The following is a 21,946-nucleotide window of genomic DNA, read 5'->3' as shown; positions in this document are numbered from 1 at the left end:
GCCGTCGCAAATCAGCAGAACTAAGTCTACCACATTCACATTTATGTCTCTCTCTCTCTCTCTCTCTCTCTCTCTCTCTCTCTCTCTCTCTCTCTCTCTCTCTCTCTCTCTCTCTCTGCAGAGATGGGGCAGGGTGCCACAGGCGGAGAATGTTAAGAATGCCGGAGGAATGTGGGCACTACCCTCGTCTCACGCACACGCATGCACACGCGCGCTGGTGCATGAACACATACAGACTGGCTGAACTCTACCCCTTCAAACACACACTGTGCCATAATTATAACCTTATCTGTGACAGGCATCTCATGAAATCAACAATACCCAACACTGAAATATGGTTTTGTTATTTTATGAAGATCAAGCTGCAGAAATGAAAACGTTCCTCTCCTCACTCGTACACTTTTATAAGGTTGTGCGAACACCACTTCCAAAGTGCAGGAATGAGATAAGGGGGTCATGGGTAATGTGTGGTGTGTTCAGCAGGTCCGAACGGAGCTGAAGACAGACGGGAGGTTAGAGGAGCGGTGGAAGACGACACCCTGAGTAACGTCTGCAACACCTGCTTGTCAGCTGTATCAACTCAAGGATTCCCAGAGAAGGGAGACAGATGTATTTATGGAGAGGTGGAGGAGGCTCTGGCCACACCCACCACAACTTTGTTCTCCCTGCAGACATGAAGAAATCAGGACGGGCTGGAGGACCATGGACGCTCGTGCTGTGTCTCTGAGGCTCCACGTTTGTCCAATCACCACGTTTGTCCAATCATCATGTTTGTCCAATCATCATGTTTGTCCAATCACCACGTTTGTCCAATCATCATGTTTGTCCAATCACCACATTTGTCCAATCACCACGTTTGTCCAATCATCATGTTTGTCCAAAGGATTTAATGAGACGGCCTTATCAATACTACTTCCTGCTTTTTTTCAGCAGAGTTCTGAAACAGCCATAGGAGGGCAGCACTATTGCTGTTAAACATGGTGTTCTCCTAAATGCAATCGAGATATGCTGCAAATTCAGGACAAAACACAAATGAAGTGTCTATCAAGTAAATTGCAGAGATTGCCACGGACACATCAGCGTTATGGGAGCACAGATGATGCAGACTCCTGTCATTTCAGTAATCTTTATCGGGACTGGTCGCGGTTATGATGTCTTTGACGACAGTAAACTGATCATCACCAGAGGTGGCTGTGGTCTGCGAAACATGACGTGATCAATCATCTATCTGACCATGATATTGCTCCTTGGTCTCCAAAATTTCAGAACCACATGTGAACTAAGACAGAGGTACGTTTGGCCCGTGTGTGTTCTCCACAGCAAGGTCCACCACAAAAGCAGACCATGACAATAAAACCCACAATACACCAGCAGGCACGCTGGGGCATCATGTTTGTCCATGACAGGGTTCTGTGTGTGTGTGTGTGTGTGTGTGTGTGTGTGTGTGTGTGTGTGTGTGTGTGTGTGTGTGTGTGTGTGTGCGTGCGTGCGTTAATAAGGGCAAGCTACTTAAAATATTTGCCAAATTCATATTTTGATTGTTTTGGGCAATACTGATCTTCTCTACAATATAAATCTTCATTAATAATACCTTTTATTAATGATAATTAATACCTAAAATAACACACTTGTTGTTTTCTCTGGCCCAGGTGGCTGCATGGTGTGTTGCTTTGTGATTGTCTGTCTCACTCTTGATTACTGACGCAGCCCATGTCATCTGAAGTATAGGAGTGCGGTTCCTTTCCATTTCTCTGCTTCTTTTTTCTTGGTTTCTTCCCTTGTTTTTCCATGTTTTATGGAAACCCAGATGTGCCTTACAGCAAATAACTCTCAAAACTGGCTTGTTCTTTGCATTCCATGTAAACTCAAAGGTTTTAGACTATTACGCTTCAGTTTTCATTCCTTAGTAAAATATTCTTTTGGCTGGCTTCCTGCTCCAAATGCAGTGGATAATATTTGTATTAATACTCCAGTGTGCCAGTGTGCAAGAGATCAAGTTATCTGACACATTGCAGAGACTCATTAAGTTGTGAAACTGAAGAACAATTGATTAATCGTGCTATAACATAACTGTACAGTGATTCACCTCATGAGGAGTGTGTGTGCATGCACACAAGCATGTAAGTGTGTTTGCACATGCAAGTGTGTGTGTGCATGTGTGTATATCCACGCACATGTGCCAGGAGTCATCAGGCCAGGTGCAGTAAGGAACAAATTGGAGGTGACTGACAGCTGTACGGAGGGCACGCAGCAGTGGGATCGGGAGGTTGTGAACCAGCCTGTCTGAATGTTAAACACTTTTTCCACAAAGGAACTCTACTGACTTTTAGCTATTCAAATGCACAACCAATCTTTTTTCACATTTGCTATTAAAACAAAGCTTATTCAATGAGTTACCTTGCTAGTGCATAGTTTTACAACATTGCCAAACACATTTACATAGACTACATACACGTTTGAACACATGAGCACTCACATGCATGCACTTTCACACACACACACACACACGCACACGCGCACACACACACACACAAACACACACACGCACGCACGCACGCACGCACACACACACACATGGAGGATGCTGCAGGAGAACCACTATAACGCTGAAACCCTGTGAAGCGTAATGGATTCTCTGGCAAGCCCAAACCTCTGGCAGCAGTGTGTCCCGCCCGCCGAGACCCTCACTCACGGAACGCCTCACACCACAGAGCACACACACTCAACACACACACACACACTCACACTCAACACAGGGGCTGCAGCTACACGCCTCAGGGTCGCAGACTAAAACACACCACACTACTCTGCAATGACAACCACCAAAAGAACAGAAAGACAATGTCCATTTATGTACTGTTGAGCCGGCTGGCTGCGGTAACATACGCTCAGAGTGCAGAGAGGAGGCCTGTGGTTTTAACCCAGCCGGCACCGAGCAGAAGGGTGTGTGTGTTGGGGGAACGCCGGGGCGGTGGGGGTGATGACAGCTCATAATGTTCTACATTGCAAATGCAGTGTAGGAAAGTGAACAAACACAAGGTCCCAAGCCATAGAACGAGGCGGGATTAGAAAGATTATAAAGTAAAGAATGCAAAGATGTGGCCGTCTGAAAACCAGAATGGTTACGTCTGACACAGCAAAGGGAAACCTACATGGCATGAAATTTACGCTACAGCACGTAATATGACACCCCTTACTACATTAAGTCTTACTACAACAGCTTACGATTCCACATTTCCCCTCATATCAAAGCTTGGCTTGTTTAAAACGAGTCTTTTCACACAGTAAGAGTGAGGAAATGTTTCCCCGACATACTAATGCTTCTTACTGGCTTAAATAAACCTAATACAGAGCTGCTCACTTACTGACAGTGACCTGCACCTTAACACCCCCCCCCCCCACCCCACACACACACACACGTTTCTCACCCTTTACCCATGACTCACTTCCCCTCTACATCCCTCTTTCTTATGTGTCTCTTCTTTTCCCACTTCACCCCCTTTTATACTGTTTTCTCCTCCTCTACCAAGTTCAGATCTTTGCTCCAAACTCTCCCCCCACCCCACCACCCCCCACCACCACTGCCACCCCCGCCCTGTCTCCATAATCTATTCCAGAAGAGCGGGTACCATGGAGAAGACAAAACAAGTGGACACTCATCTCGGCCAAGAGCGAAACAACACAGAGGGGGAAAATATGGAAGTGGGTGGGAGTGGGGGGAGGGGTGGCAGACGGGAGGGGGGACAGGAGACACAGAAAGTGTTTATTCAAAGTCAGACTTGCCTCCTTTGTTGTGGTAGGGACCTGCCTTATATTAGAAGCCCGAGCTCCCTTCAAAGTCTGGAAAGAGAGGAGATGAGCCAAGAGGACGAGACGATGCGAGACAGAGGGAGAGAAACAGAAGAGGGAGACACTCCTATTCTGTCTGAAACCGTTAAAGTTGGACGCGGCCTGGTGAGAAACGGTCGGAGAAAAATGAGCTCGGAATACTTTAGACGTGAAAGGCGAGACTCAGTCCATTGAGAGAATAGGTGAAGTATGCAGCGCACAGAGCGTGTCCCCCCCCCTCCATTCACACGCACTCACAGCAGGCTTCACGCTGCACACACTATCACAGATATGGTGAAATGTAGCTCAAGACGTCTGTATCGAAAATAAAACAAGTGGTGCTTAGAGGTGGTGTGAACCTCTCAAGAGACACTAAGAAGACTGTGAGACAGAATGTCTCAAATATTTCTCTCTCTTTCTTTCTTACTCTCTCTCTCTCTCATACTCAGATCTTATTTCAACATTTCTGCATTTCATCTCGAAAATCAGTGGGTGGAGGGCCTGATCTGCTCGAATGGAGAGAGATTCAAAGAAAAGAAACAGCAGAGGATTGTGGGGAAGATCAGGTGTGTAAAACTACAATGCTAGAGACAGAACAGAAGTCCACTTTCCTAAGGACAGCGGTTACAGAAAATCTGGTACAGACACCACCTCAGGTCTCTTCACACCACCTCACCAGGCCCTTCTGGTCCAATATATCTTTTCACAACACCTTGCCTATAGAGCCTTACATTTGATTACCACAGGAATGTTATGACCCGTTAACTCCGTTAACAGTCTCTGCCGGTTCCCTGGAATACAGATACAGAATGAGATCTCTAGAGCCTTCACAATGTTTAAGATGTAGTGAGACATGGTTCTGTGTAAGATATGTTATGGCCGTTATGACAGGTGAGCAAACTCGAGAAATGTGACATGGCACATTTAGACTTTTCAGTGCTGCCAAGAAAGCTAAAACTCTCCGTCCATTAATTCAGACATCTCGTTCTTTCGCCTGGAGCGAGGGGCGGGAGTTACACGCGGTACCGGCGCTTGGCTGACCGGGTGTCTGCGGTTCTGTTGTGGTCAGAGACGGGGGAACGAACGAACCGCCGAAATCCCAGAGAAATGTTCATTTTGGAATAGCTCTTTGCTTACAGACCTCCCTAAAAATCTGTCTTTCCCCATTTTGATGTATTCTAATACCGTTTCGTTTTACTTAGTCACCTGATACAGGTTTGATCGTTTGAAAACGTTTAAAGTGGAAAGAAAAACAACTGACCATCATTATTGACTAATCACTCAATCTCGGGGAAACTAATTTTAATGGATTTTCTGCGTAGAAGAACTTTGTCTGATTTACAGATTAGGAGTGTAGATTTGTCAGGGAAACCGCCCGGCACAGAATGGATCGTAACTTGTTTTATCCCAATTTAAAAAATATCCCACCAGCCCCCGCGCGCTCCCCGCACAAGCCCCCGCGCGCACCCCGCACCAGCCCTCGCGCGCACCCCGCACCAGCCCCCGTGCGCACCCCGCACCAGCCCTCGCGCGCACCCCGCCCCTCGCCGTTCCACTTCGGCGGCGCTTCCTCTCCATTCAGCAAACGCACTGTCCTGTGGCGAGCGAGGGCAGCTTCCCTGCCGCGGAGCTTCACCGAAAACAAAAGAATGGTGAAAGGGGAGAAACTATAAAGCATTTGGCAACGACAGTAAAAAAGATCTAAGTTATGGGTGTTCTCGGGAGTACACCTTAACGTTTTATTTCTGAAGACAGTGCGGTGGTCTTATGGTATAACCGCAGGGTGTCTTGGCATTTTGTCTTTTCTTTTTTTCTCGACAGATATCTAGAACCGTAAAAAATGCCTTTTATTGTCAGTGACCTGAAGACAGTGAAGTCACAAATCGGACTATTTCTAAAAGCAACGTGTGGGTTTCACCTGTTATACCTCGGCAGGAGATGGTCTCACTCCAGCGAGTAGCGCACACCAGCGCTCAGATGCTCGTCCGGGCTCCAGGTCCAGTCCCATCTCAAACCGGCGCAGAAATCTCACTTTTTGGAGCGATTGTGGCGCTCGAGCAATGCAGTGCATCCTTCCTTCGGGTTTTGCCATGTAAGTTACACTGCTCGGAACTCTCATCCCGAGATAATGTAGTATTGCTGAACGACTTTGAACTTTTGACCAGTTCAATATAGTCCAGTGAAATGAAGATGAATGCAATATGCCATTTGTCAGGGGTGTGTTTGTGTTTTTCTCCAAACATTAGTGTCAGGAGATGCAGGGTTCGTTAAATTCAGCTTACTTCGTATGTGTGTGTGTGTGGCGCGCGGGCCATTCTTGAGACGTTATCTCAGATCGCAGGGCCAGGGCCAGACACCTGTACCTGCACGAGGCTGCTTCTCCACCGTGCACACCGTGCAGTTCATACAATGACGTAGATTTATTTTCATGTTTACTTAAGTAATGCATATTAAAGCAATGTTGGCATTTGCCAACAAATGAGTTTGTTTCTCTCACTCCATCACACTTACATTCTCTTTCTGTCCTGATAGATGTGTCCAGACTGTACTGCTGTTGTGTGGGATCTTGCAGGTGTTTATTTGAATAAATATTTATATACCCATTTAAATATACATATCAGACTTGGAATTAATTAATTGAGGTTTGTTGTCCTTACACTGTGTGTGTGTGTGTGTGTGTGTGTGTGTGTGTGTGTGTGTGTGTGTGTGTGTGTGTGTGTGTGTGTGTAGGTGTTAGCGGTAGATAATGTTGATTTTGGGGCACATGTGGAGAATCAGACGGGGGTGAGAGACAGTCTGAGCCGAAGACATCACAGAGTGTACCAGCTGTACAGTCGCACCAGCGGCAAACATCTGCAGGTGCTCGGCCGAAAAATCCTGGCCAGGGGAGAAGATGGAGACACGTTTGGTAAGAGCAAGCGAGAACATTCACAGAAGAACGTTTACCAAGAGAAAGACACAGGGTGCAAGACTCCCACAACATGAAGCATCACCAACATCCACACGGCAATGAAGACTGTGGGCATAAATATTCAAATGTTTATTTCACTGTAATGAAATGTACTTGATGTAATGTAAAGTGCTGTTGGACACACACAGAGCTGAGGGCAGCGGGTCTGAACATCCACATTATTGATCAGTGGAGAGATTCTGTATTTGCCTACTTGTCCCCTTTGAAGGGCAGAGACCAACCACAATAGAGAACAGGGAGGGATAAATCGGGGGGGGGGGGGGGGTATTGATCGTAAATGACCTCTGTGTGATTCAAGGACTGTACGAACAATCACGTGGCAATCTGTCTCCCTCTCCAACAAAGAACTGGCTCAAGTATTTCCTACAATACAAATTAAATGCCAGAGAAAAGTTTGCTGAGGATTAAAGTGTTATCAGTCATCCTGATCAGACAGCCAAGAAAGGAGGAAGACAGAAAAGAAAGAACATAGTGTATGCAGGATTGGTCAGTGAAGACTGAAGTTGTCAAGATGGCATCACTTAGGGAACCTTTTTTCTGTCGATGAGCCTGAGTGACTAATACCTATTGAAATGAAGACTTGTAGATTGGGAGTTGCCTGCGTCTTGGCCTGTGGAAACAAAAATTCTCTGGCAATATTTTCTCTGGCAGAGATTTTGAAAAAGGCACATTGAGCAGCTCCTTGGCCCATCTATATTCTTGTGTGTGTGTGTCTCCTCACCAGCTCAGGTTGTCGTAGAGGCCGACACCTTTGGGAGTCAGGTGAGAATTCGAGGCAAAAAAACCAACTTCTACGTGTGCATGAACCGCAGGGGCAAACTGGTGGGGAGGGTAAGTGTCTGATGTTACAGTAAACCTTAAAGGAATATTTCATTAGCAGAGTCCGCTAACTAAAGGAAATGATTCCTTTAGGTTAGTTAGTATCACACAAGTGAGGACACACTAAGCCATCATCTTTGGTGTGTCTTCACTTTCAGTCACTAGAGATTTTGTGTGACATATTTCTTTCATTCCATTGCATGTAATATTCTCCCACTTTTGACTCCGATGCCATGGTGAAATGTAGAAAGATTGTGCACGTCTCTGACCTCTGAGCCATCTGACCAAACTCCTCATGTTCTCCTGTGTCCACGTTGCACCAACAGAAGGCCAGCGGCAGGACGGGTGAGTGCGTCTTTGTGGAGATGGTGTTGGAGAACAACTACACCGCCTGGATGTCGGCGCGCTACGCCGGCTGGTTCGTGGGTTTCACCAAGAAGGGCCGGCCGCGGCGGGGGCCCCAGACGCGGGCCAATCAGAGAGACGTGCACTTCATGAAGCGCTTCCCTCCCGGAGAGCAGCCCAGTACCCCGTACTGCGGCTTCACCACGGTCAGCAAGAGGGGTCGGGGGTCACGGCCCAACCGCCCCCCTTCTCACGCACAGCCGTAGCACGTGCCGGGCGCACCGAGAACTGAACCCCGAGCCTCGGGACCAAATGACACTCTTCGATGTTTGGGAGAGTTTCAGTCTGACCATGTGCACACCTTTAGGTAGGGGTCGAAACCACGAGAGGAGCCAGACCGAACACTCTGTAATCAAAACTATTGTAGCCGATGACGGCTGGGCGTGCGTCCAGGAGCTAAACTCGGAGACTCATGAATCCTGACAAGGGCACACAGCACTTCAGAACAGTTCTCAGTGTCCACTGCTGCAGAAAAAGATCATAGTGAAAGACATTCTATACGAGTAGACGAACACACGTCATGACCATTTCACAGGTCAAAGTTCTGTGGAGGACACTTTTTTTTAAACATGTGAGCTTCAACCTAAGATCTGTAGCATCTTTGACCCAAAGCATCAAGTATTTTTATGTATAATATTCCTGCTTTAAATACTAACCTATAGGACAACTGCATAGGCGTTTCAAATCCTAACATGCAAAAAGACCAGCCGAATGTAGCCAATCCCAGCGCTGAGAATGTTAACAGTAGTAACACCTCACTAAATACTTATTCAACACTAAAGACTAAACACCAGAGAACAGACTGAACGCTGTTGAAGTTCAGCTGCTGTACACGCCGTGTGCTGCTTTTTGCAGTGTGCTGGAGTAGATCTGGGTGTGAACCCTGCCAGGAGTCAGTTCATGTGCTGGGATCAGTTTATGGTGCTTCAACAAGTAAGGGGGCTTTAGAGAAACGAGTGTACCAGTGACAGAGAGCCTGTTTTTGGTGTTTGGCACAGTGTTGTAGCACCAAAGATTGCCCAGTAGGGCTACTGATGTGCACATATTTTGAGCGGAGCGTGAGCCAGCACCACGGTACTTCAGACACCAACCCATAACTGATCACAAAACGAACCACAGAGGGGATTTCACATAACCAACAGCATTTCCCAGGATTCACTAGTGTAGACAGATCAAAGTGGAGGTCAAGGAAATCCTTGTCTCTTCATCCAGTAGAGTAATGCAGCAGGTTGTGAGCTAACTGGACCACGGTCCAGATGAAGGCGTATTAGTTAACCAGACAGGTACCAACGCCTGTCCATCCTCACCAATGAATAACAGCCAAAGTTCAGTTAGACAAGTTACACGACTTCTCCTGTTAGCAGGGGCGAAGTGAAAACTCAGACTAAATATTTTGATACAGGTTATTAAAAAAATATATATATATTTATATATATATATTTATTTTGTTGAAAAAAAAAGGCATTACAGGGTTTTTTTGCTTAATTTATTATTATATATTTTTTTCTTTACGATTTCAGCTTTTATTGATTTAAACATTCCAAAGATCATCTCCACCAACGCAGAGTCATCCCGGGGGAGTCAGCCAAACGTATGAAGGATGTACGTTTACCCATCAAGGTTTTCGGCACTGCCGTCATCTCCCTGGGCCAATGTGTCAGTGCCTACAGCACCAGAGCTGGGTCATCAAGGGCATGACCTAGGCCAGCTTGGGTTGCTTAAACTGACAGCATGCAAATGTCTATGGTGGGTAAACTAGTAGCTTATGAGACCACTAGTTTACGCTGAAGACCATTTAGTCCCGCCGGCGTCATTCAGGACAAATGCATAATTTGAGGTCAGCAATGCAATTCTTGGGGGAAATGATCATTAAAATTGCCAGTTTCTAAAACATGTGAAAATGATTGTGGTGGGAGTAGTGAAAGGACAGTACATTGCAAATTAAATTCAAAATGGTGAATGGATTTCTGATTGAAAAGGCCATTTATTGTTGGGCAGGTGTTGACCTGTAACCAAAACAGCAAAACCATAGGGTAAAGGTGTGTATGGAGGATGAACCTGTAAGGCACTGGTGGTCCAGTGGACTGCTGTTAGGTCATATACGACACACACACACACACACACACACACACACACACACACACACACACACACACCCTTCTCTCACTAGTCAAGAACAGCTTTAGTCACTTTCAGCAACTTTTGCTACTCACAGACCAACACCATTTGGTCATTCTAAAATGTCATTCCCTGGAGTATCTGAATAGTATGATTTTAGACAGCAACTCATTTTCAACTTACCTTTAGATAATCAGCAATCAATTGTTGACTGCTTAAGCCTTAAATGCAAGCATTTTGCCTGTGGGGGGAGTGGGGGGTGGTTAAAATGTTATTAAAAAATTTAATGCACATACCCTGTGGTTTGGCAGTGACCACTGTGCTAGTGTCAAATAAAAACAGAATAAGTACACTGGATTCTCTCTCTCTTACTCTCTCTCTCTCTCACACACACACACACGAGATTGTTAATACTCCTTCACAGTACTTTTATTCTTATTAATAATATTTTTCTTTAAAAAAATCTTTTCAATATACAACACATGACATTTTTGTTTACAACTAAATTCAGATCAGTTAGGGGTCATTTGGAACCTAGACAAGCAAACAGCAAAAGGGACCAAGACAGAGAAAGAAAGAGACAGACAGACAACACAGAGAGAGAGAGAGAGAGAGAGAGAGAGAGAGAGAGAGAGAGAGAGAGAGAGAGAGAGAGAGAGAGAGAGAGAGAGAGGGTGAAGGGACATGGAGGGACAGAGTGACATGTTGAGGAAGAGTTTGAAAAGGGAGAGAACTACAGTTATTAGTACAATACCACAAAGAAAAGAATTCCCAAATAAAAAAAGAAAGGAATTTAAAAAATAATAATAATTAAGACAGACAAACAGGGATTGACCAGCTCGACTGTCCCAGCGTTCTCATGCACGTAGTGTCTTCAGGGAAGAGTCACTTCCTGTTGGTTCTTTTTTTTTCCTTCTTTGCACAAAAAAACAAACCAAGAAAAAAAAAAACCGAAACAAAAAACAAACTACCAGTCCTTGGGCCCGGGGGCGTGGTTAGGGTAATTATCACTCTGAGTATGGGGCGGAGCTCCACGCTCTTTTTCGATGGCATTCCTCTGTCCATCTCCTCAGCAGAGAGAGGAAGAGAGGAGCAGGGCCGTGTGATTGTGTGTGTGTGATTGTGTGTGTGTGTGCTCAAGGTGTCCAGGGTGGGGTAGGGGGCGAGACCAGGACAGAGAGAGAGACAGACAGAGGAAGGAGGGCGAGGGGATTAGAGGGGTGGCGTTCCTCGACCTCTGATCCTGGCACACTACCACAGAGACTCAGTCATCAGGACAGTCCCCGCACACACTCTCACGATGTCCACACGCCTCCAGATCTGCCCTGTCTCACACACGTACACAAGTTGAAAAACTGCAATAAGTTAGAGTTCAGGTAACACTGCATCAATGGATGTAGGAATGTGCTCATGTACATGAGAGATTGTGTCAGTCACGCGTGGATCTGCTGTGTGTGTGTGTGTGTGTGTGAGAGTGAGGTTAGTACCTGCCATCTGGATATGTAGGCGTACGTGTGTGTGTGTGTGTGAGTGAATGAGGTTAGTACCTGCTATCTGGATATGTAGGTGTACGTACGTGTGTGTGTGTGTGTGTGTGTGTGTGTGTGTGTGAGTGAGGTTAGTACCTGCCATCTGGATATGTAGGTGTACGTGTGTGTGTGTGTGTGTGTGTGTGTGTGAGTGAGGTTAGTACCTGCTATCTGGATATGTAGGTGTACGTACGTACGTGCGTGTGTGTGTGTGTGAGAGTGAGGTTAGTACCTGCTATCTGGATATGTAGGTGTACGTACGTGTGTGTGTGTGTGAGTGAATGAGGTTAGTACCTGCTATCTGGATATGTAGGTGTACGTACGTGTGTGTGTGTGTGTGTGTGTGTGTGTGAGAGAGTGAGGTTAGTACCTGCTATCTGGATATGTAGGTGTACGTACGTGTGTGTGTGATGTTAGTACCTGCTATCTGGATATGTAGGTGTACGTACGTGTGTGTGTGTGATGTTAGTACCTGCTATCTGGATATGTAGGTGTACGTACGTGTGTGTGTGATGTTAGTACCTGCTATCTGGATATGTAGGTGTACGTGCGTGATGGCGATCGTCCCTCCATCTGTCCGTTAGTCGACACGTTCAGGAAATCCCAGATGAGGATGGTGTCATCATGAGAACTGCTGATGATCTGGAACTCATCAAACTGCAGCCGAAACACACGTCCTGAGTGCTCCTACACACACACAAACACAGACAATTAAAATAACCCGTTGTTGTGAGGGTAGCATCGTCTCATCACATCTCAATAATCACCATCAATAATCCAGTAGGACAGGAGGTTTAAGGATGTGAGGGGTGTGTGTGTGTGTTCATTCTCCTGGACACTCACCACCAGGGTTCGCAGACACAAAGTGCTGGCTGGGGCTCTTGGATCCAGCGCTGCCTGCAGGTCCCACACTTTAATTTTACTGCACACACACACACACACGCGTTTACATAACCTAATGGGTGAAACGTAACCAAGACCAAGTCGGTTGCCAGTTTTGCTGATTATCTAGTTACCAGACTGAGAGGCACTAGAACAGAAATCAATGAGAAAAATTAAAAATGAATAAAGGCGGCAGCAGCAGTATTTCTAGATCTGTACTCTAGAACCAGTTCATTGCTACCTGATTACCAGCAAAATCAAAGAAAATCTTAATGATTGTGTTACCATTAAAATAAGTAAAACAGCAGATTATTAAAATGCTCTTCCCCAGAGTTTGCCCTCCCTGGTCTAAAAGTGACACACACACACACACACACACACACACACACACACACACACACACACACACACACACACACACACACACACACACACACACACACACACACACACACACACACACACACACACACACACACACACACCCCCCCCCACACACACACACACACACACACACCCCCCCCCACACACACACGGTCATTAACTCCAGCGTAGCTCCAATAGCAGAACGGAAGTGCGCAGACAGAGTTCAAGTCACAACTGAACACCCTGAATTACCCACACTCGTAGGAGAAAGGTTACACATCTTCAAGGTTTTTCTATTGGCTTTGAAAGACAAAGGTGTGCAGCCCAGGGGGCGTGGCTGCAGGAGGCGGAGCTTCGTACCCGTCATACGCCCCGCTCACGATCCTTTTATTATCAAATCGAATGCAGCGGACAAGTTCCTCATGGCCTTCCAAAACCCGCAAACAGGCGCCACACTCAATATCCCACAGCCTGTAGACACACACACAGGGGGCAGGAGAGACAGATATTACATTTAGTGCAGAGCCAGAGACCATAAATCACGTTAGTGATCAAGTAGAGCGCAGCCTTTGTAAGGCAGCGTGATTTCATTACACTCACAAAAGACATGGTTACAAAAACCACGCCAGGAGAGACGGAGAGTCAGATCAGACAGGAGGAGACAGAAGGAGACAGGAGGAGACAGGAGGAGACAGGAGGAGACAGAAGGAGACAGGAGGAGACAGAAGGAGACAGGAGGAGACAGGAGGAGACAGCCAGACCGTCGTGGGCACACGCGTACCTGATGGTATTGTCCGAGGAGCCGCTGACCACGAGCCGGTCTCGGTACTGCAGGCAGGCTATGCCGCGTTTGTGACCGTTCAGCGTGCGCACAAACTCACAGGTGCTGGTGCTCCACACCTGCGGGTACACGAGGACGAGGTCAGCGCTGCCGGTGAAGACGGTGGGCAGCACGGCAGCGAGAGGGAGGCGGTCTCCTCACCACCAACGTGACACTTACAGAACACATATTTGCTGTACTGGGAGCCCCTAGCAGATAATGGGATAACGTGAACGCACATGTAGACCAATACGTGCACACACACCCACACGCCCCAACTGCTCCGCTTTATTATTTAGGGAATGTTTTCGGAGGGAGGGAACGGGGGAGGGGGCTATTTTCCCTCCCCACGCTGGATCACTTGGTACATGTGATGGGTGGGATCACACTGGGCCATTCCTGGAATCCCAGCTGCCCGCAAATCCAGCATCTGGGAGACAGAGGGGCAGGAGACGGGGAGGGGGCAGTCCAGCCCGGTTGAGCCGGCCGGCCGCAGACTGCCCGTTGCCGCGCCAACCTGTCAGAGCTGCAGTCTGGAGAGCATCTCAACCAGGGAAAAGGGGACTGGGCTGCCCTACGGCGCCCCCTGCTGGACACTCCTCACGGGACTCGAAAAACACGAGCAGACTCCGTAACGAGCAGAAACGGGTCTGCCCAGCCAGACGCGAGCTACCGCTGACCTTGATGGTGCGGTCCCCCGAGGCGGAGACGATGTACTTGTCGTCAAAGTCCACGACGTTGACGGCAGCGCGGTGTCCCACCAGCACGCGGCGCAGGCTGATGTCGGTGGGGGAGGCCATGTCCCACACGGCGATGGAGCGGTCCTTGGAGCACGTCACCATCAGGCCGTTGCAGAAGCGCAGGTGTAGCACGGCCTCGTTGTGGTGGATCAGCGTGTTTAACACCTCCCCCGAGCTCACGTCCCACACCCTACAACGGGCACACAGGGGGCTCACGGCAGGGTCGAGGCGAGGCACTTCATCAAAACACCACCACAGAAAAGCTAGGAGGTTGGGCAAGAGGGTTAAAAGGTGCATGGGGAAGGAAGGAAGGGGGTCGGAGGGCAAAGGTCGGAGGGCAAAGGGCAGTGCTAGGTGGCTGACGGTCACGAGTGTTGGACGAGAAGCAGATGGAGAGAAGAGGAGAGAACCTGACGGTGGAATCAGACGAGCCCGTAACAATGACCCTCTCATCATACTGCAGACACAGCACCGAGCCCGTGTGGCCCGTGAGGATCTTCAAACACTCCAACGACTGCTTATCCCAGATCTACACACACACACACACACACACACACACACACACACACACAGCAGGTTTTAAATAATTTTTTTTAATCTCTGTTCAGATATTCAATTAATTCAAAGCAGCATTTTCCTCTTACATAATGGATGGTTATTGCTCTCTGACAGAGAGAGTCAAACACCCCCCAGTGAACAGCAGGAAACGTTTGTGTAAGGAAATATCCTTGGGATCAGCGTCCTGCCCACGGGGGTTCTGCCGCCGAGCATCTCCCACGCGAATATCGGAGACAGATGTGTGAGATTAGGGCAGGAACCAAACTCTGCAGGACAAGAGACCTACAGGACTAGACTAGGCTCGGATTTCAATTATATATATGCTTTAAATGTCATATTTCATTCTTGACATGTTTAAAGCAAAGATGCCAAAGCTGCATTTGCCAGACTAACTTATTGGTTATTTATATATATTCCTTATTGGTATTTGATGAATACTCGTATTCATATTCCTATAGGTGCAGATACATTAGTGGACACGGGGCACTAAGACCCTGCTGTGTTCACCTTCATGCCTCAGTGTTGAGGTGATGCAGCCGAGTCTCGTAACATGCGTGTTTACAGTAAAGCCATTAAAACACTGGCATGTGTGGATATATGAAACTAATCACTGCCTACATAACTGGAAGCTCGGCTCACAGCTACGAGGAGAGAAGCTGCGTGGCTGCTACATGATGAGAACTCTTATGATGGAGGTCTGAACCCTGACCCACTGACCGACGGCGGCCGCGTCCAGCCGTGTGTGTGGAAGCCCCATCGGGCCGGGCGACCGAGGCGGAGGTGTGGGGGGCGACACCAGCTCTGCAGAGGGCCCTTGAATGACTACTGACTGATTAAACCACAGTTCGAGGTGTGCGTTTACAGCGCCACCTGCAGGTAACAGTGGTCCACAACCCCCAAACTACCTCTCCTTCCCCACCACCACCACTGTACTGACACACGTATACTGTGTGGTGGCACGCAATATCGCAAGTGTGTTCATATCATCCTGAACTATGCAGGAAGTAAAGATTTTGATTACGATGACAAATTCCACCTCAGATGCCTCTGTGATTCAGTCAGTGTAAACAGAGCTCAACCCACACCCAAGACAGTACACTCATTCAACTATACACACACCTGCTTTCTTCTTCCGTCAATACATGAGCCAGATAGCCCATCTCAACCCCCCACACACACACACCTTGATGGAGTTGTCTCGGAGGCCGCTGATGATCTTGTCGTCGTCGTACTGGAGGCAGTACACTCCTTTACTGTTCTCAGACCTGCACTGGATCCTCTGGAGGTTGTGTCTTCCACACCGCCAGTTGGCCTCGATGGTCTGGGAACAGCAGCATACGTGAACATGTCGCCTATGCTGATCTCTAAATACACAGCACCACACAGCTGAGAAACGTCATAGGTCTGTCTACACAGCAGAGAAAGTGCATTTCCGCAAAGCCAAATTCAGCATTTTGTGACTCATGTTATAAATTTGTTCAGTCAAAGGCGTCCTGTGTCTGCGGCCCATCCCGTAACTCTGCACCCAGGATGTGACACGCGAGAAGGTCCGTGTGCTCACCTCAATGTCCTGAATGATTTTGGGGTAAAGAGAGCGGTAGTAGGAGTTTGGAGGAACTTCTGTGGTGCGGTTCTTGAACAAGTATTTCTCCCTGTGGGAAGAAAACACATTTGCATTAAACCAAGCTCTGTGCACCAGAAGCTGCAGCAGAGTGAACACGGGTTTGTGGTGAGATTGTGGGCTTGAAACCAAGAAACTGAAAGCTATACGAGGCAGGACAGGATGTAGAAAAAGAAAAATATCACAGATCATAGTGATTTCAAAACCTGAGCCCTCCAGAACTCTGAAAAATATACTGTGAATATTTTTAACACGTATTTATTGTGTACATCAGGGGTGCTCATTACGTCGATCGCGATCGACCGGTCGATCGTGAAGGAAGTGTCGGTCGATCGCGAAGGAATGTGCGTAGATCGCGTCACATAAAATAGTAGTAGATGAATCGTACATCTGCACTGACGATTGTATTTTGATTGACATTCACGGTAGCCAATCTGCAATCCACTCAACAAATTACGTTCGCCACCCCCCCCCCCCCCCCCCACCCCCCCCCAGCTCAACAAATTACGGTCGCCGCCACCCCGGTAGATCTTTCTGACTTGGTCATCTTATAAGTAGCTCGCAAGCTGAAAACTGTGGGCACCCCTGGTGTACATCATACCTGGAGCCCTTTCAAAAAAGCTGAGATCAGTTGATACCATATTAATATTTCACACTGCAAAGTGTTAAAGGCCCATTATGACTCTGAAGAGCTGTGTAAGGGCTGCGAGTTCCCTGCGTGGAGCGTCTCACCACTGGTGTCTCTCAGACAGGCCCTTCCAGAGGGGGTCGGTGCGCACCATCCGCTCCATCAGCTTCTTCCACAACATGCCCTCCGAGATGACGCGCTGCCACTCCTTACACACCAGCTCGGCCGAGCAGAGGGAGCGCGCGTCCAGGAACGACAGGATGTTCTCCGCTATGTGGTCCAGGCCTTGGGCTGCGGGACAGAGGCGCAAAGGGACAGAGACGTCAGAGCCAGCACAGGACAGAGCGGGCGTGGGACAGGGGCGTCAGAACGAGCGCGGGACAGGGGCGCAAAGGGGCAGAGGAGTCTGAGCAAGAGCAGGACAGAGCATGCGTGGGACAGGGGCGTCAGAGCAAGAGGGAGGGACATATCTGTCCTCATTATATGTACATTCACACCTGAGAGACGGACAGACAGACAAACACAGAGAGAGACAAACACAGAGAGAGAGAGAGAGAGAGAGAGAGACCTGGCAGCGCTGTGATGAAGTCCCTTTGGAGCATTGGCTTGAGGTAGGAGTTGATGTGGCCATGTTGGTAATGGCACATGCGTGAAATCAGATGTTCCACAAACTCCACCTGGTCAGCTTCTGACCACTGGTCAAACAGCTGAATGCAGACATCCTTCTCCTTCTCATAGTTCCCTTCCGACGGCCTCTTCCGTGAGCCCGTCAGAGGACCATTAGTGATCTGAGACACAAACACAGAGGTGCCACATGAAACCGCTTCAATAAACAAAAAAACAACAACCAAAACACAGCAACAATTATAATGCATCTAATAGTGAAATGACCTACTGTGACCTCAGTGCGTTTCCAAACAAACAGGAAAACTCACAGGTTTCACAATGGCACAAAAGAAAAAAAGGAGGGTTGTGTCAACCATCACATGATATCAGTGATATTAGTGACTGAAATAACAGAAGTAGAGTTGGTTTTCAGAGGCCAAAATCCAGCATCAATATGGTACTGGTTCAACTGTCCAACAAACCAAAACCACAACACACATTTTGATGCCACTTAATGGGACAGTTTAGTGAAAAACCAAATTCACAGGATTTTCACTTATGCCCAAATGCAGTCGATCAGCCAAAGCATGATTGGAGGCAAAATGTGCTTCTTTAGTTTAGTACAAAACCTGCCAACAACCTCTGGAAGCCAAAAGCAACTATAAGGCTGTTTTAGCTAAATAAGCCACATGTCCACAACCTTATTCACATGCATCCAGGTGCCTGTAGTGCCTGTAGCACTCTCGTGTTTGACTTCACACACAGTCATACGGCACTCCAAACATCAACCAGGCTGTGAATCCTTCATTCATATCTGGAAATAGTTTGTTACGTATTTATGAATGCTATTTGTTTTTGCTATTGACTTAGTGTTTTGTTAACAAAACGATAGCAGTATGCAGCTTTCATTCTAAACTAAGCACTAAATTTGGGCCCCAAAAATGTCTTGGTGGATCAAGCAAGTGAAACTGTACATTTGATTTTTTTTGCCAAAATATTCATTTGAACGCCTGAGCTGTTGACTGTAGTATTTGGCTTCTGGTGCTCCTAAAGGAACGTGTCAGAGAACAGAAGCATCACGCAACGTTGCCAAAACTAACTGACATTTTTAGCTAGAACCTTAAATACAGGTCAACGTTTAAAACTAAACTAAACAGGAGTTTTCCACCAAAAAGCACTTGTGCAACAAATGCATAAATATCATTGTAGAGGGGCAAGTGAAATGTAATGAAGCTTCCAATATCAGTGTGTAAAGTATTGCTTTGGCAGCGGTACTGGGAAAATCCCAATGGCATCTACCCATAGCCCAACCTGAACAGGACTGCTTCAATTCAAACACAAAGTCTGAACAGACATGGTGTGCATAGCTTACCAGTTAGTATTTAATAAAATGACTTCATATGGTGTATGTATCTACTTTAACAGATAAGACACCTGTCTCACCTTAAATACTGTGGTCTTTGGGGAGAGATCTCCAGAAAGGGGCTCCATGACCGAGGTGTTCTGAAGGAGAAGCAAGACAATCATCACCCAAGATAACAGCGCAAGAATCCGCAGAACCCACCCCGCAGACCGCACAAACCCCCCACAGACAGCACAAATTACCCTGAAAAAAACCACCCCGCAGACAGCAGAAACCACCCCTCAAAACCCAGACCTGCCAAACCCGGACCCGCAGACCTCAAAGACCGGAGGCAGATCTAGCCACTGTGCTACTGTACAACCTGCTGCTCGTGTTACATATTGATACTGCAGGGAAGGGGAGTGCATCCTGCTCTCACAGCTCTGTGTGTGTGTGTGCATGGAGTAAACAGTACAGCAGCTGCATGAGAACAGAGTAGGAGGCACGGGTGGTTGTATGCTGACCCTCGAGGGCTCTCCTGCACTCTGGGCTGCCGCGGGGGACAGAAACGGCAGAGAGGCCGGACCGTGACCATGACGCGCACCCATCATCCTGAGCTATGCAGGGAGTTAAGATTTTGATTACAATGGCAACTTCCACCTCAGATGCCTCTGTGATTCAGTCAGCGTAAACAGAGCTCAGTACACACCTAAGATAGTTTTCCCCAATACAATTATTCAGAACCAACACCACACATTGGCCAGGTAAGCTGTTCTCTAAAGCCTTATTACACAGTGGGAGAGCTTTGAATTGCTTGGGGCGGTCCTCGAACACTGGATTCAGTCATTTATGACAAAGTCCGTCTACTGTAAAATAAAAATACAATAAGGTATTGAGGATGAATACCAGCATCAGTGTGGTGACCATTCCCAGGACCCGTTAGAGCTTAGGTGCCTAACTGGGGAAATGTGTGACTCTGTAGCATTCGCAAACTGTAACTCAGAGACTGCTTTATCAGTGCGATCACACACACACACACACACACACACACACACACACACACACACGGCCTCGTGCCGATGTCAAGCTCTAGACAGGAGTGGACAAACTCAATAGCGGGTACTCCTACGTTTTACTGTATCCATGGCAACAGGAAGCAAAATCACGGACGGCGGAGGCCGTACAGATATCGGCCCAAAGATGCTGCCGCGTGTAACGGACACCGACTAACGGACACCGACTGTGCGAGGCGTCCCGAGACGTTGGACCGTAAACGTTCTTACATCCGTTCTCCGACACGCCTGCGCGTGATTCATCCACACGAGATTAAACCGGGCGCGGTGGTGTTTGTACATTAAAACTCAAACTGTCCGTGTTAAACGCGTTCGTTACAGCGGTCAACCGTGACCCGGCTCGCACTTTAAACGGGCTGCCGTGAAGAACCGAGCCGGAGCGACCCAAACACCGCCGGTTACACCGCAGCGGCGACGGGCGCGGCTGCACGAGCGGACGGGGCGCGCGGCCCAGCTCGCGCGCTCGGTGCGTGTGGTGACCCAGCAAAAGAGCCGCCGCGTTTATTCACGGACACGAAACGACGAATTTAACCGCGTTTATCTACATTTATTTAGTTTAATCTTCAACATCCGTGCGACGTCATCTCGTCGTTTAGCGGCCGGTTAGCTGCTGGCTAGTTAGCGTGCTAGCCCGTCCACTTCCGTCTGCGCGTCTGAGGGAGCCGTTAGCGCGACGGGCCGCACCGGACCCAACACGACCGAAACCGCCACGGACCGTGTCGGCAGTTCCGCGCGGGGCGGCGCGGCGGTACGCGGGGGGGAGGGGAGCCCGTCTGCCGCTACAGCGAAGACGGAGCGACTGCGAAACCGTCGATAATGGCGCAGCGGCGCCGCAGTGAAGCCCGGATAGCCAGGATGCTAACCGCTAACATGCTAATGCTGGGCTCGCGCTGCCTCCCTCGCGCTCTCTCTTGCGCTCGCGCAGCTTCCTCTTCTCCTCGTAGCGCCTCGCGCACGAACCGCGCTGGTAAATATATACCGAGCGGGCTCACCGACTTCATATACCGGGGATGTCCGAAGTCACCCACTCCCAGAAGACCCGTCCCCCCCGTCCCTCGTTAGCTGTGTAGCCATTTGTCTCCTCTCCTCGGTGTCTCCGCGATTAGCCGCCTAGCTTCTGCTCGACTGGGCTCCCCACACAGCGGGTGTAAACCGCCCCCCTCGCCCGAGTAACGCGGACACACGGGGCTTTAAAACACACACGGACACTCACCATGAGCTCCAGCGTTTTGTCCTCCATGTCCGGCTCCATATTGTTGTTCCCCGAAACTCGCATCAAAAATGGAAACCCAGCCCTGCGTCGGCGGCCCGCAGTCGACACGACGTCATAGGATAGAGGGAAAAGGGGGAAGGGAGGACGAGTGCGCAGCCAGGCCGCCGATTGGCCGAGAACCCACAAAGAGGGCGGGGTTCACTTCGCTGTCCGCTTCCTGATTGGCTCGTGAGACTGAGATTAGCCCCGATGATTGACGTTTTCAGTAAGTGACGAAATTGTTAAATGCCATTAAACACTCGTCTAGCAAGCACGCTAGTCTAAACAAACATCCACACTGAAAAAAAAACTGAAAAGAAAAAAATTATAATCTCAAACATACTTGTTTCTGGCGCGTTATGCAAATTATCAAAAGTAACCGAACTAA

General features: G+C 48.3%; 2 protein-coding genes across 6 annotated transcripts; one reads left to right on the top strand and one right to left on the bottom strand.

Moving 5' to 3' along the window:
* Positions 1 to 5,428: 5,428 nt before the first annotated feature.
* On the top strand, positions 5,429 to 10,469 carry fgf18b (fibroblast growth factor 18b). 2 transcript variants are annotated; one of them, XM_077019329.1, is made up of 5 exons: positions 5,429 to 5,920; positions 6,361 to 6,400; positions 6,559 to 6,736; positions 7,524 to 7,561; positions 7,945 to 10,469. In XM_077019329.1, exons 1-5 carry the CDS (start codon positions 5,889 to 5,891, stop codon positions 8,227 to 8,229), a joined length of 573 nt encoding a protein of 190 aa, XP_076875444.1. In that variant the 5' UTR covers positions 5,429 to 5,888; the 3' UTR covers positions 8,230 to 10,469. The 2 variants fall into 2 exon arrangements, with proteins under 2 accessions (XP_076875444.1, XP_076875443.1); XM_077019328.1 differs by having other exon boundaries at positions 7,524 to 7,630.
* Positions 10,470 to 10,554: 85 nt separating this feature from the next.
* fbxw11b (F-box and WD repeat domain containing 11b) lies at positions 10,555 to 21,647 on the bottom strand. 4 transcript variants are annotated; one of them, XM_077019322.1, is made up of 13 exons: positions 21,520 to 21,647; positions 19,335 to 19,394; positions 17,854 to 18,073; positions 17,390 to 17,576; positions 16,598 to 16,688; positions 16,220 to 16,357; positions 14,889 to 15,007; positions 14,419 to 14,668; positions 13,700 to 13,818; positions 13,279 to 13,389; positions 12,514 to 12,592; positions 12,193 to 12,357; positions 10,555 to 11,496 (listed from the first exon to the last, which is right to left on the bottom strand). In XM_077019322.1, exons 1-12 carry the CDS (start codon positions 21,580 to 21,582, stop codon positions 12,196 to 12,198), a joined length of 1,599 nt encoding a protein of 532 aa, XP_076875437.1. In that variant the 5' UTR covers positions 21,583 to 21,647; the 3' UTR covers positions 10,555 to 11,496; positions 12,193 to 12,195. The 4 variants fall into 4 exon arrangements, with proteins under 4 accessions (XP_076875437.1, XP_076875438.1, XP_076875436.1 ...); XM_077019323.1 differs by having other exon boundaries at positions 10,555 to 11,470; XM_077019321.1 differs by having other exon boundaries at positions 10,555 to 11,466.
* Positions 21,648 to 21,946: the final 299 nt, after the last annotated feature.

This window comes from Brachyhypopomus gauderio, chromosome 10 (assembly GCF_052324685.1).
Source record: "Brachyhypopomus gauderio isolate BG-103 chromosome 10, BGAUD_0.2, whole genome shotgun sequence".
Lineage (NCBI taxonomy): Eukaryota > Metazoa > Chordata > Actinopteri > Gymnotiformes > Hypopomidae > Brachyhypopomus > Brachyhypopomus gauderio.
The sequence above is the reverse complement of the archived record's forward strand: the minus strand, read 5'-3'. Positions and strand labels throughout refer to the sequence as shown.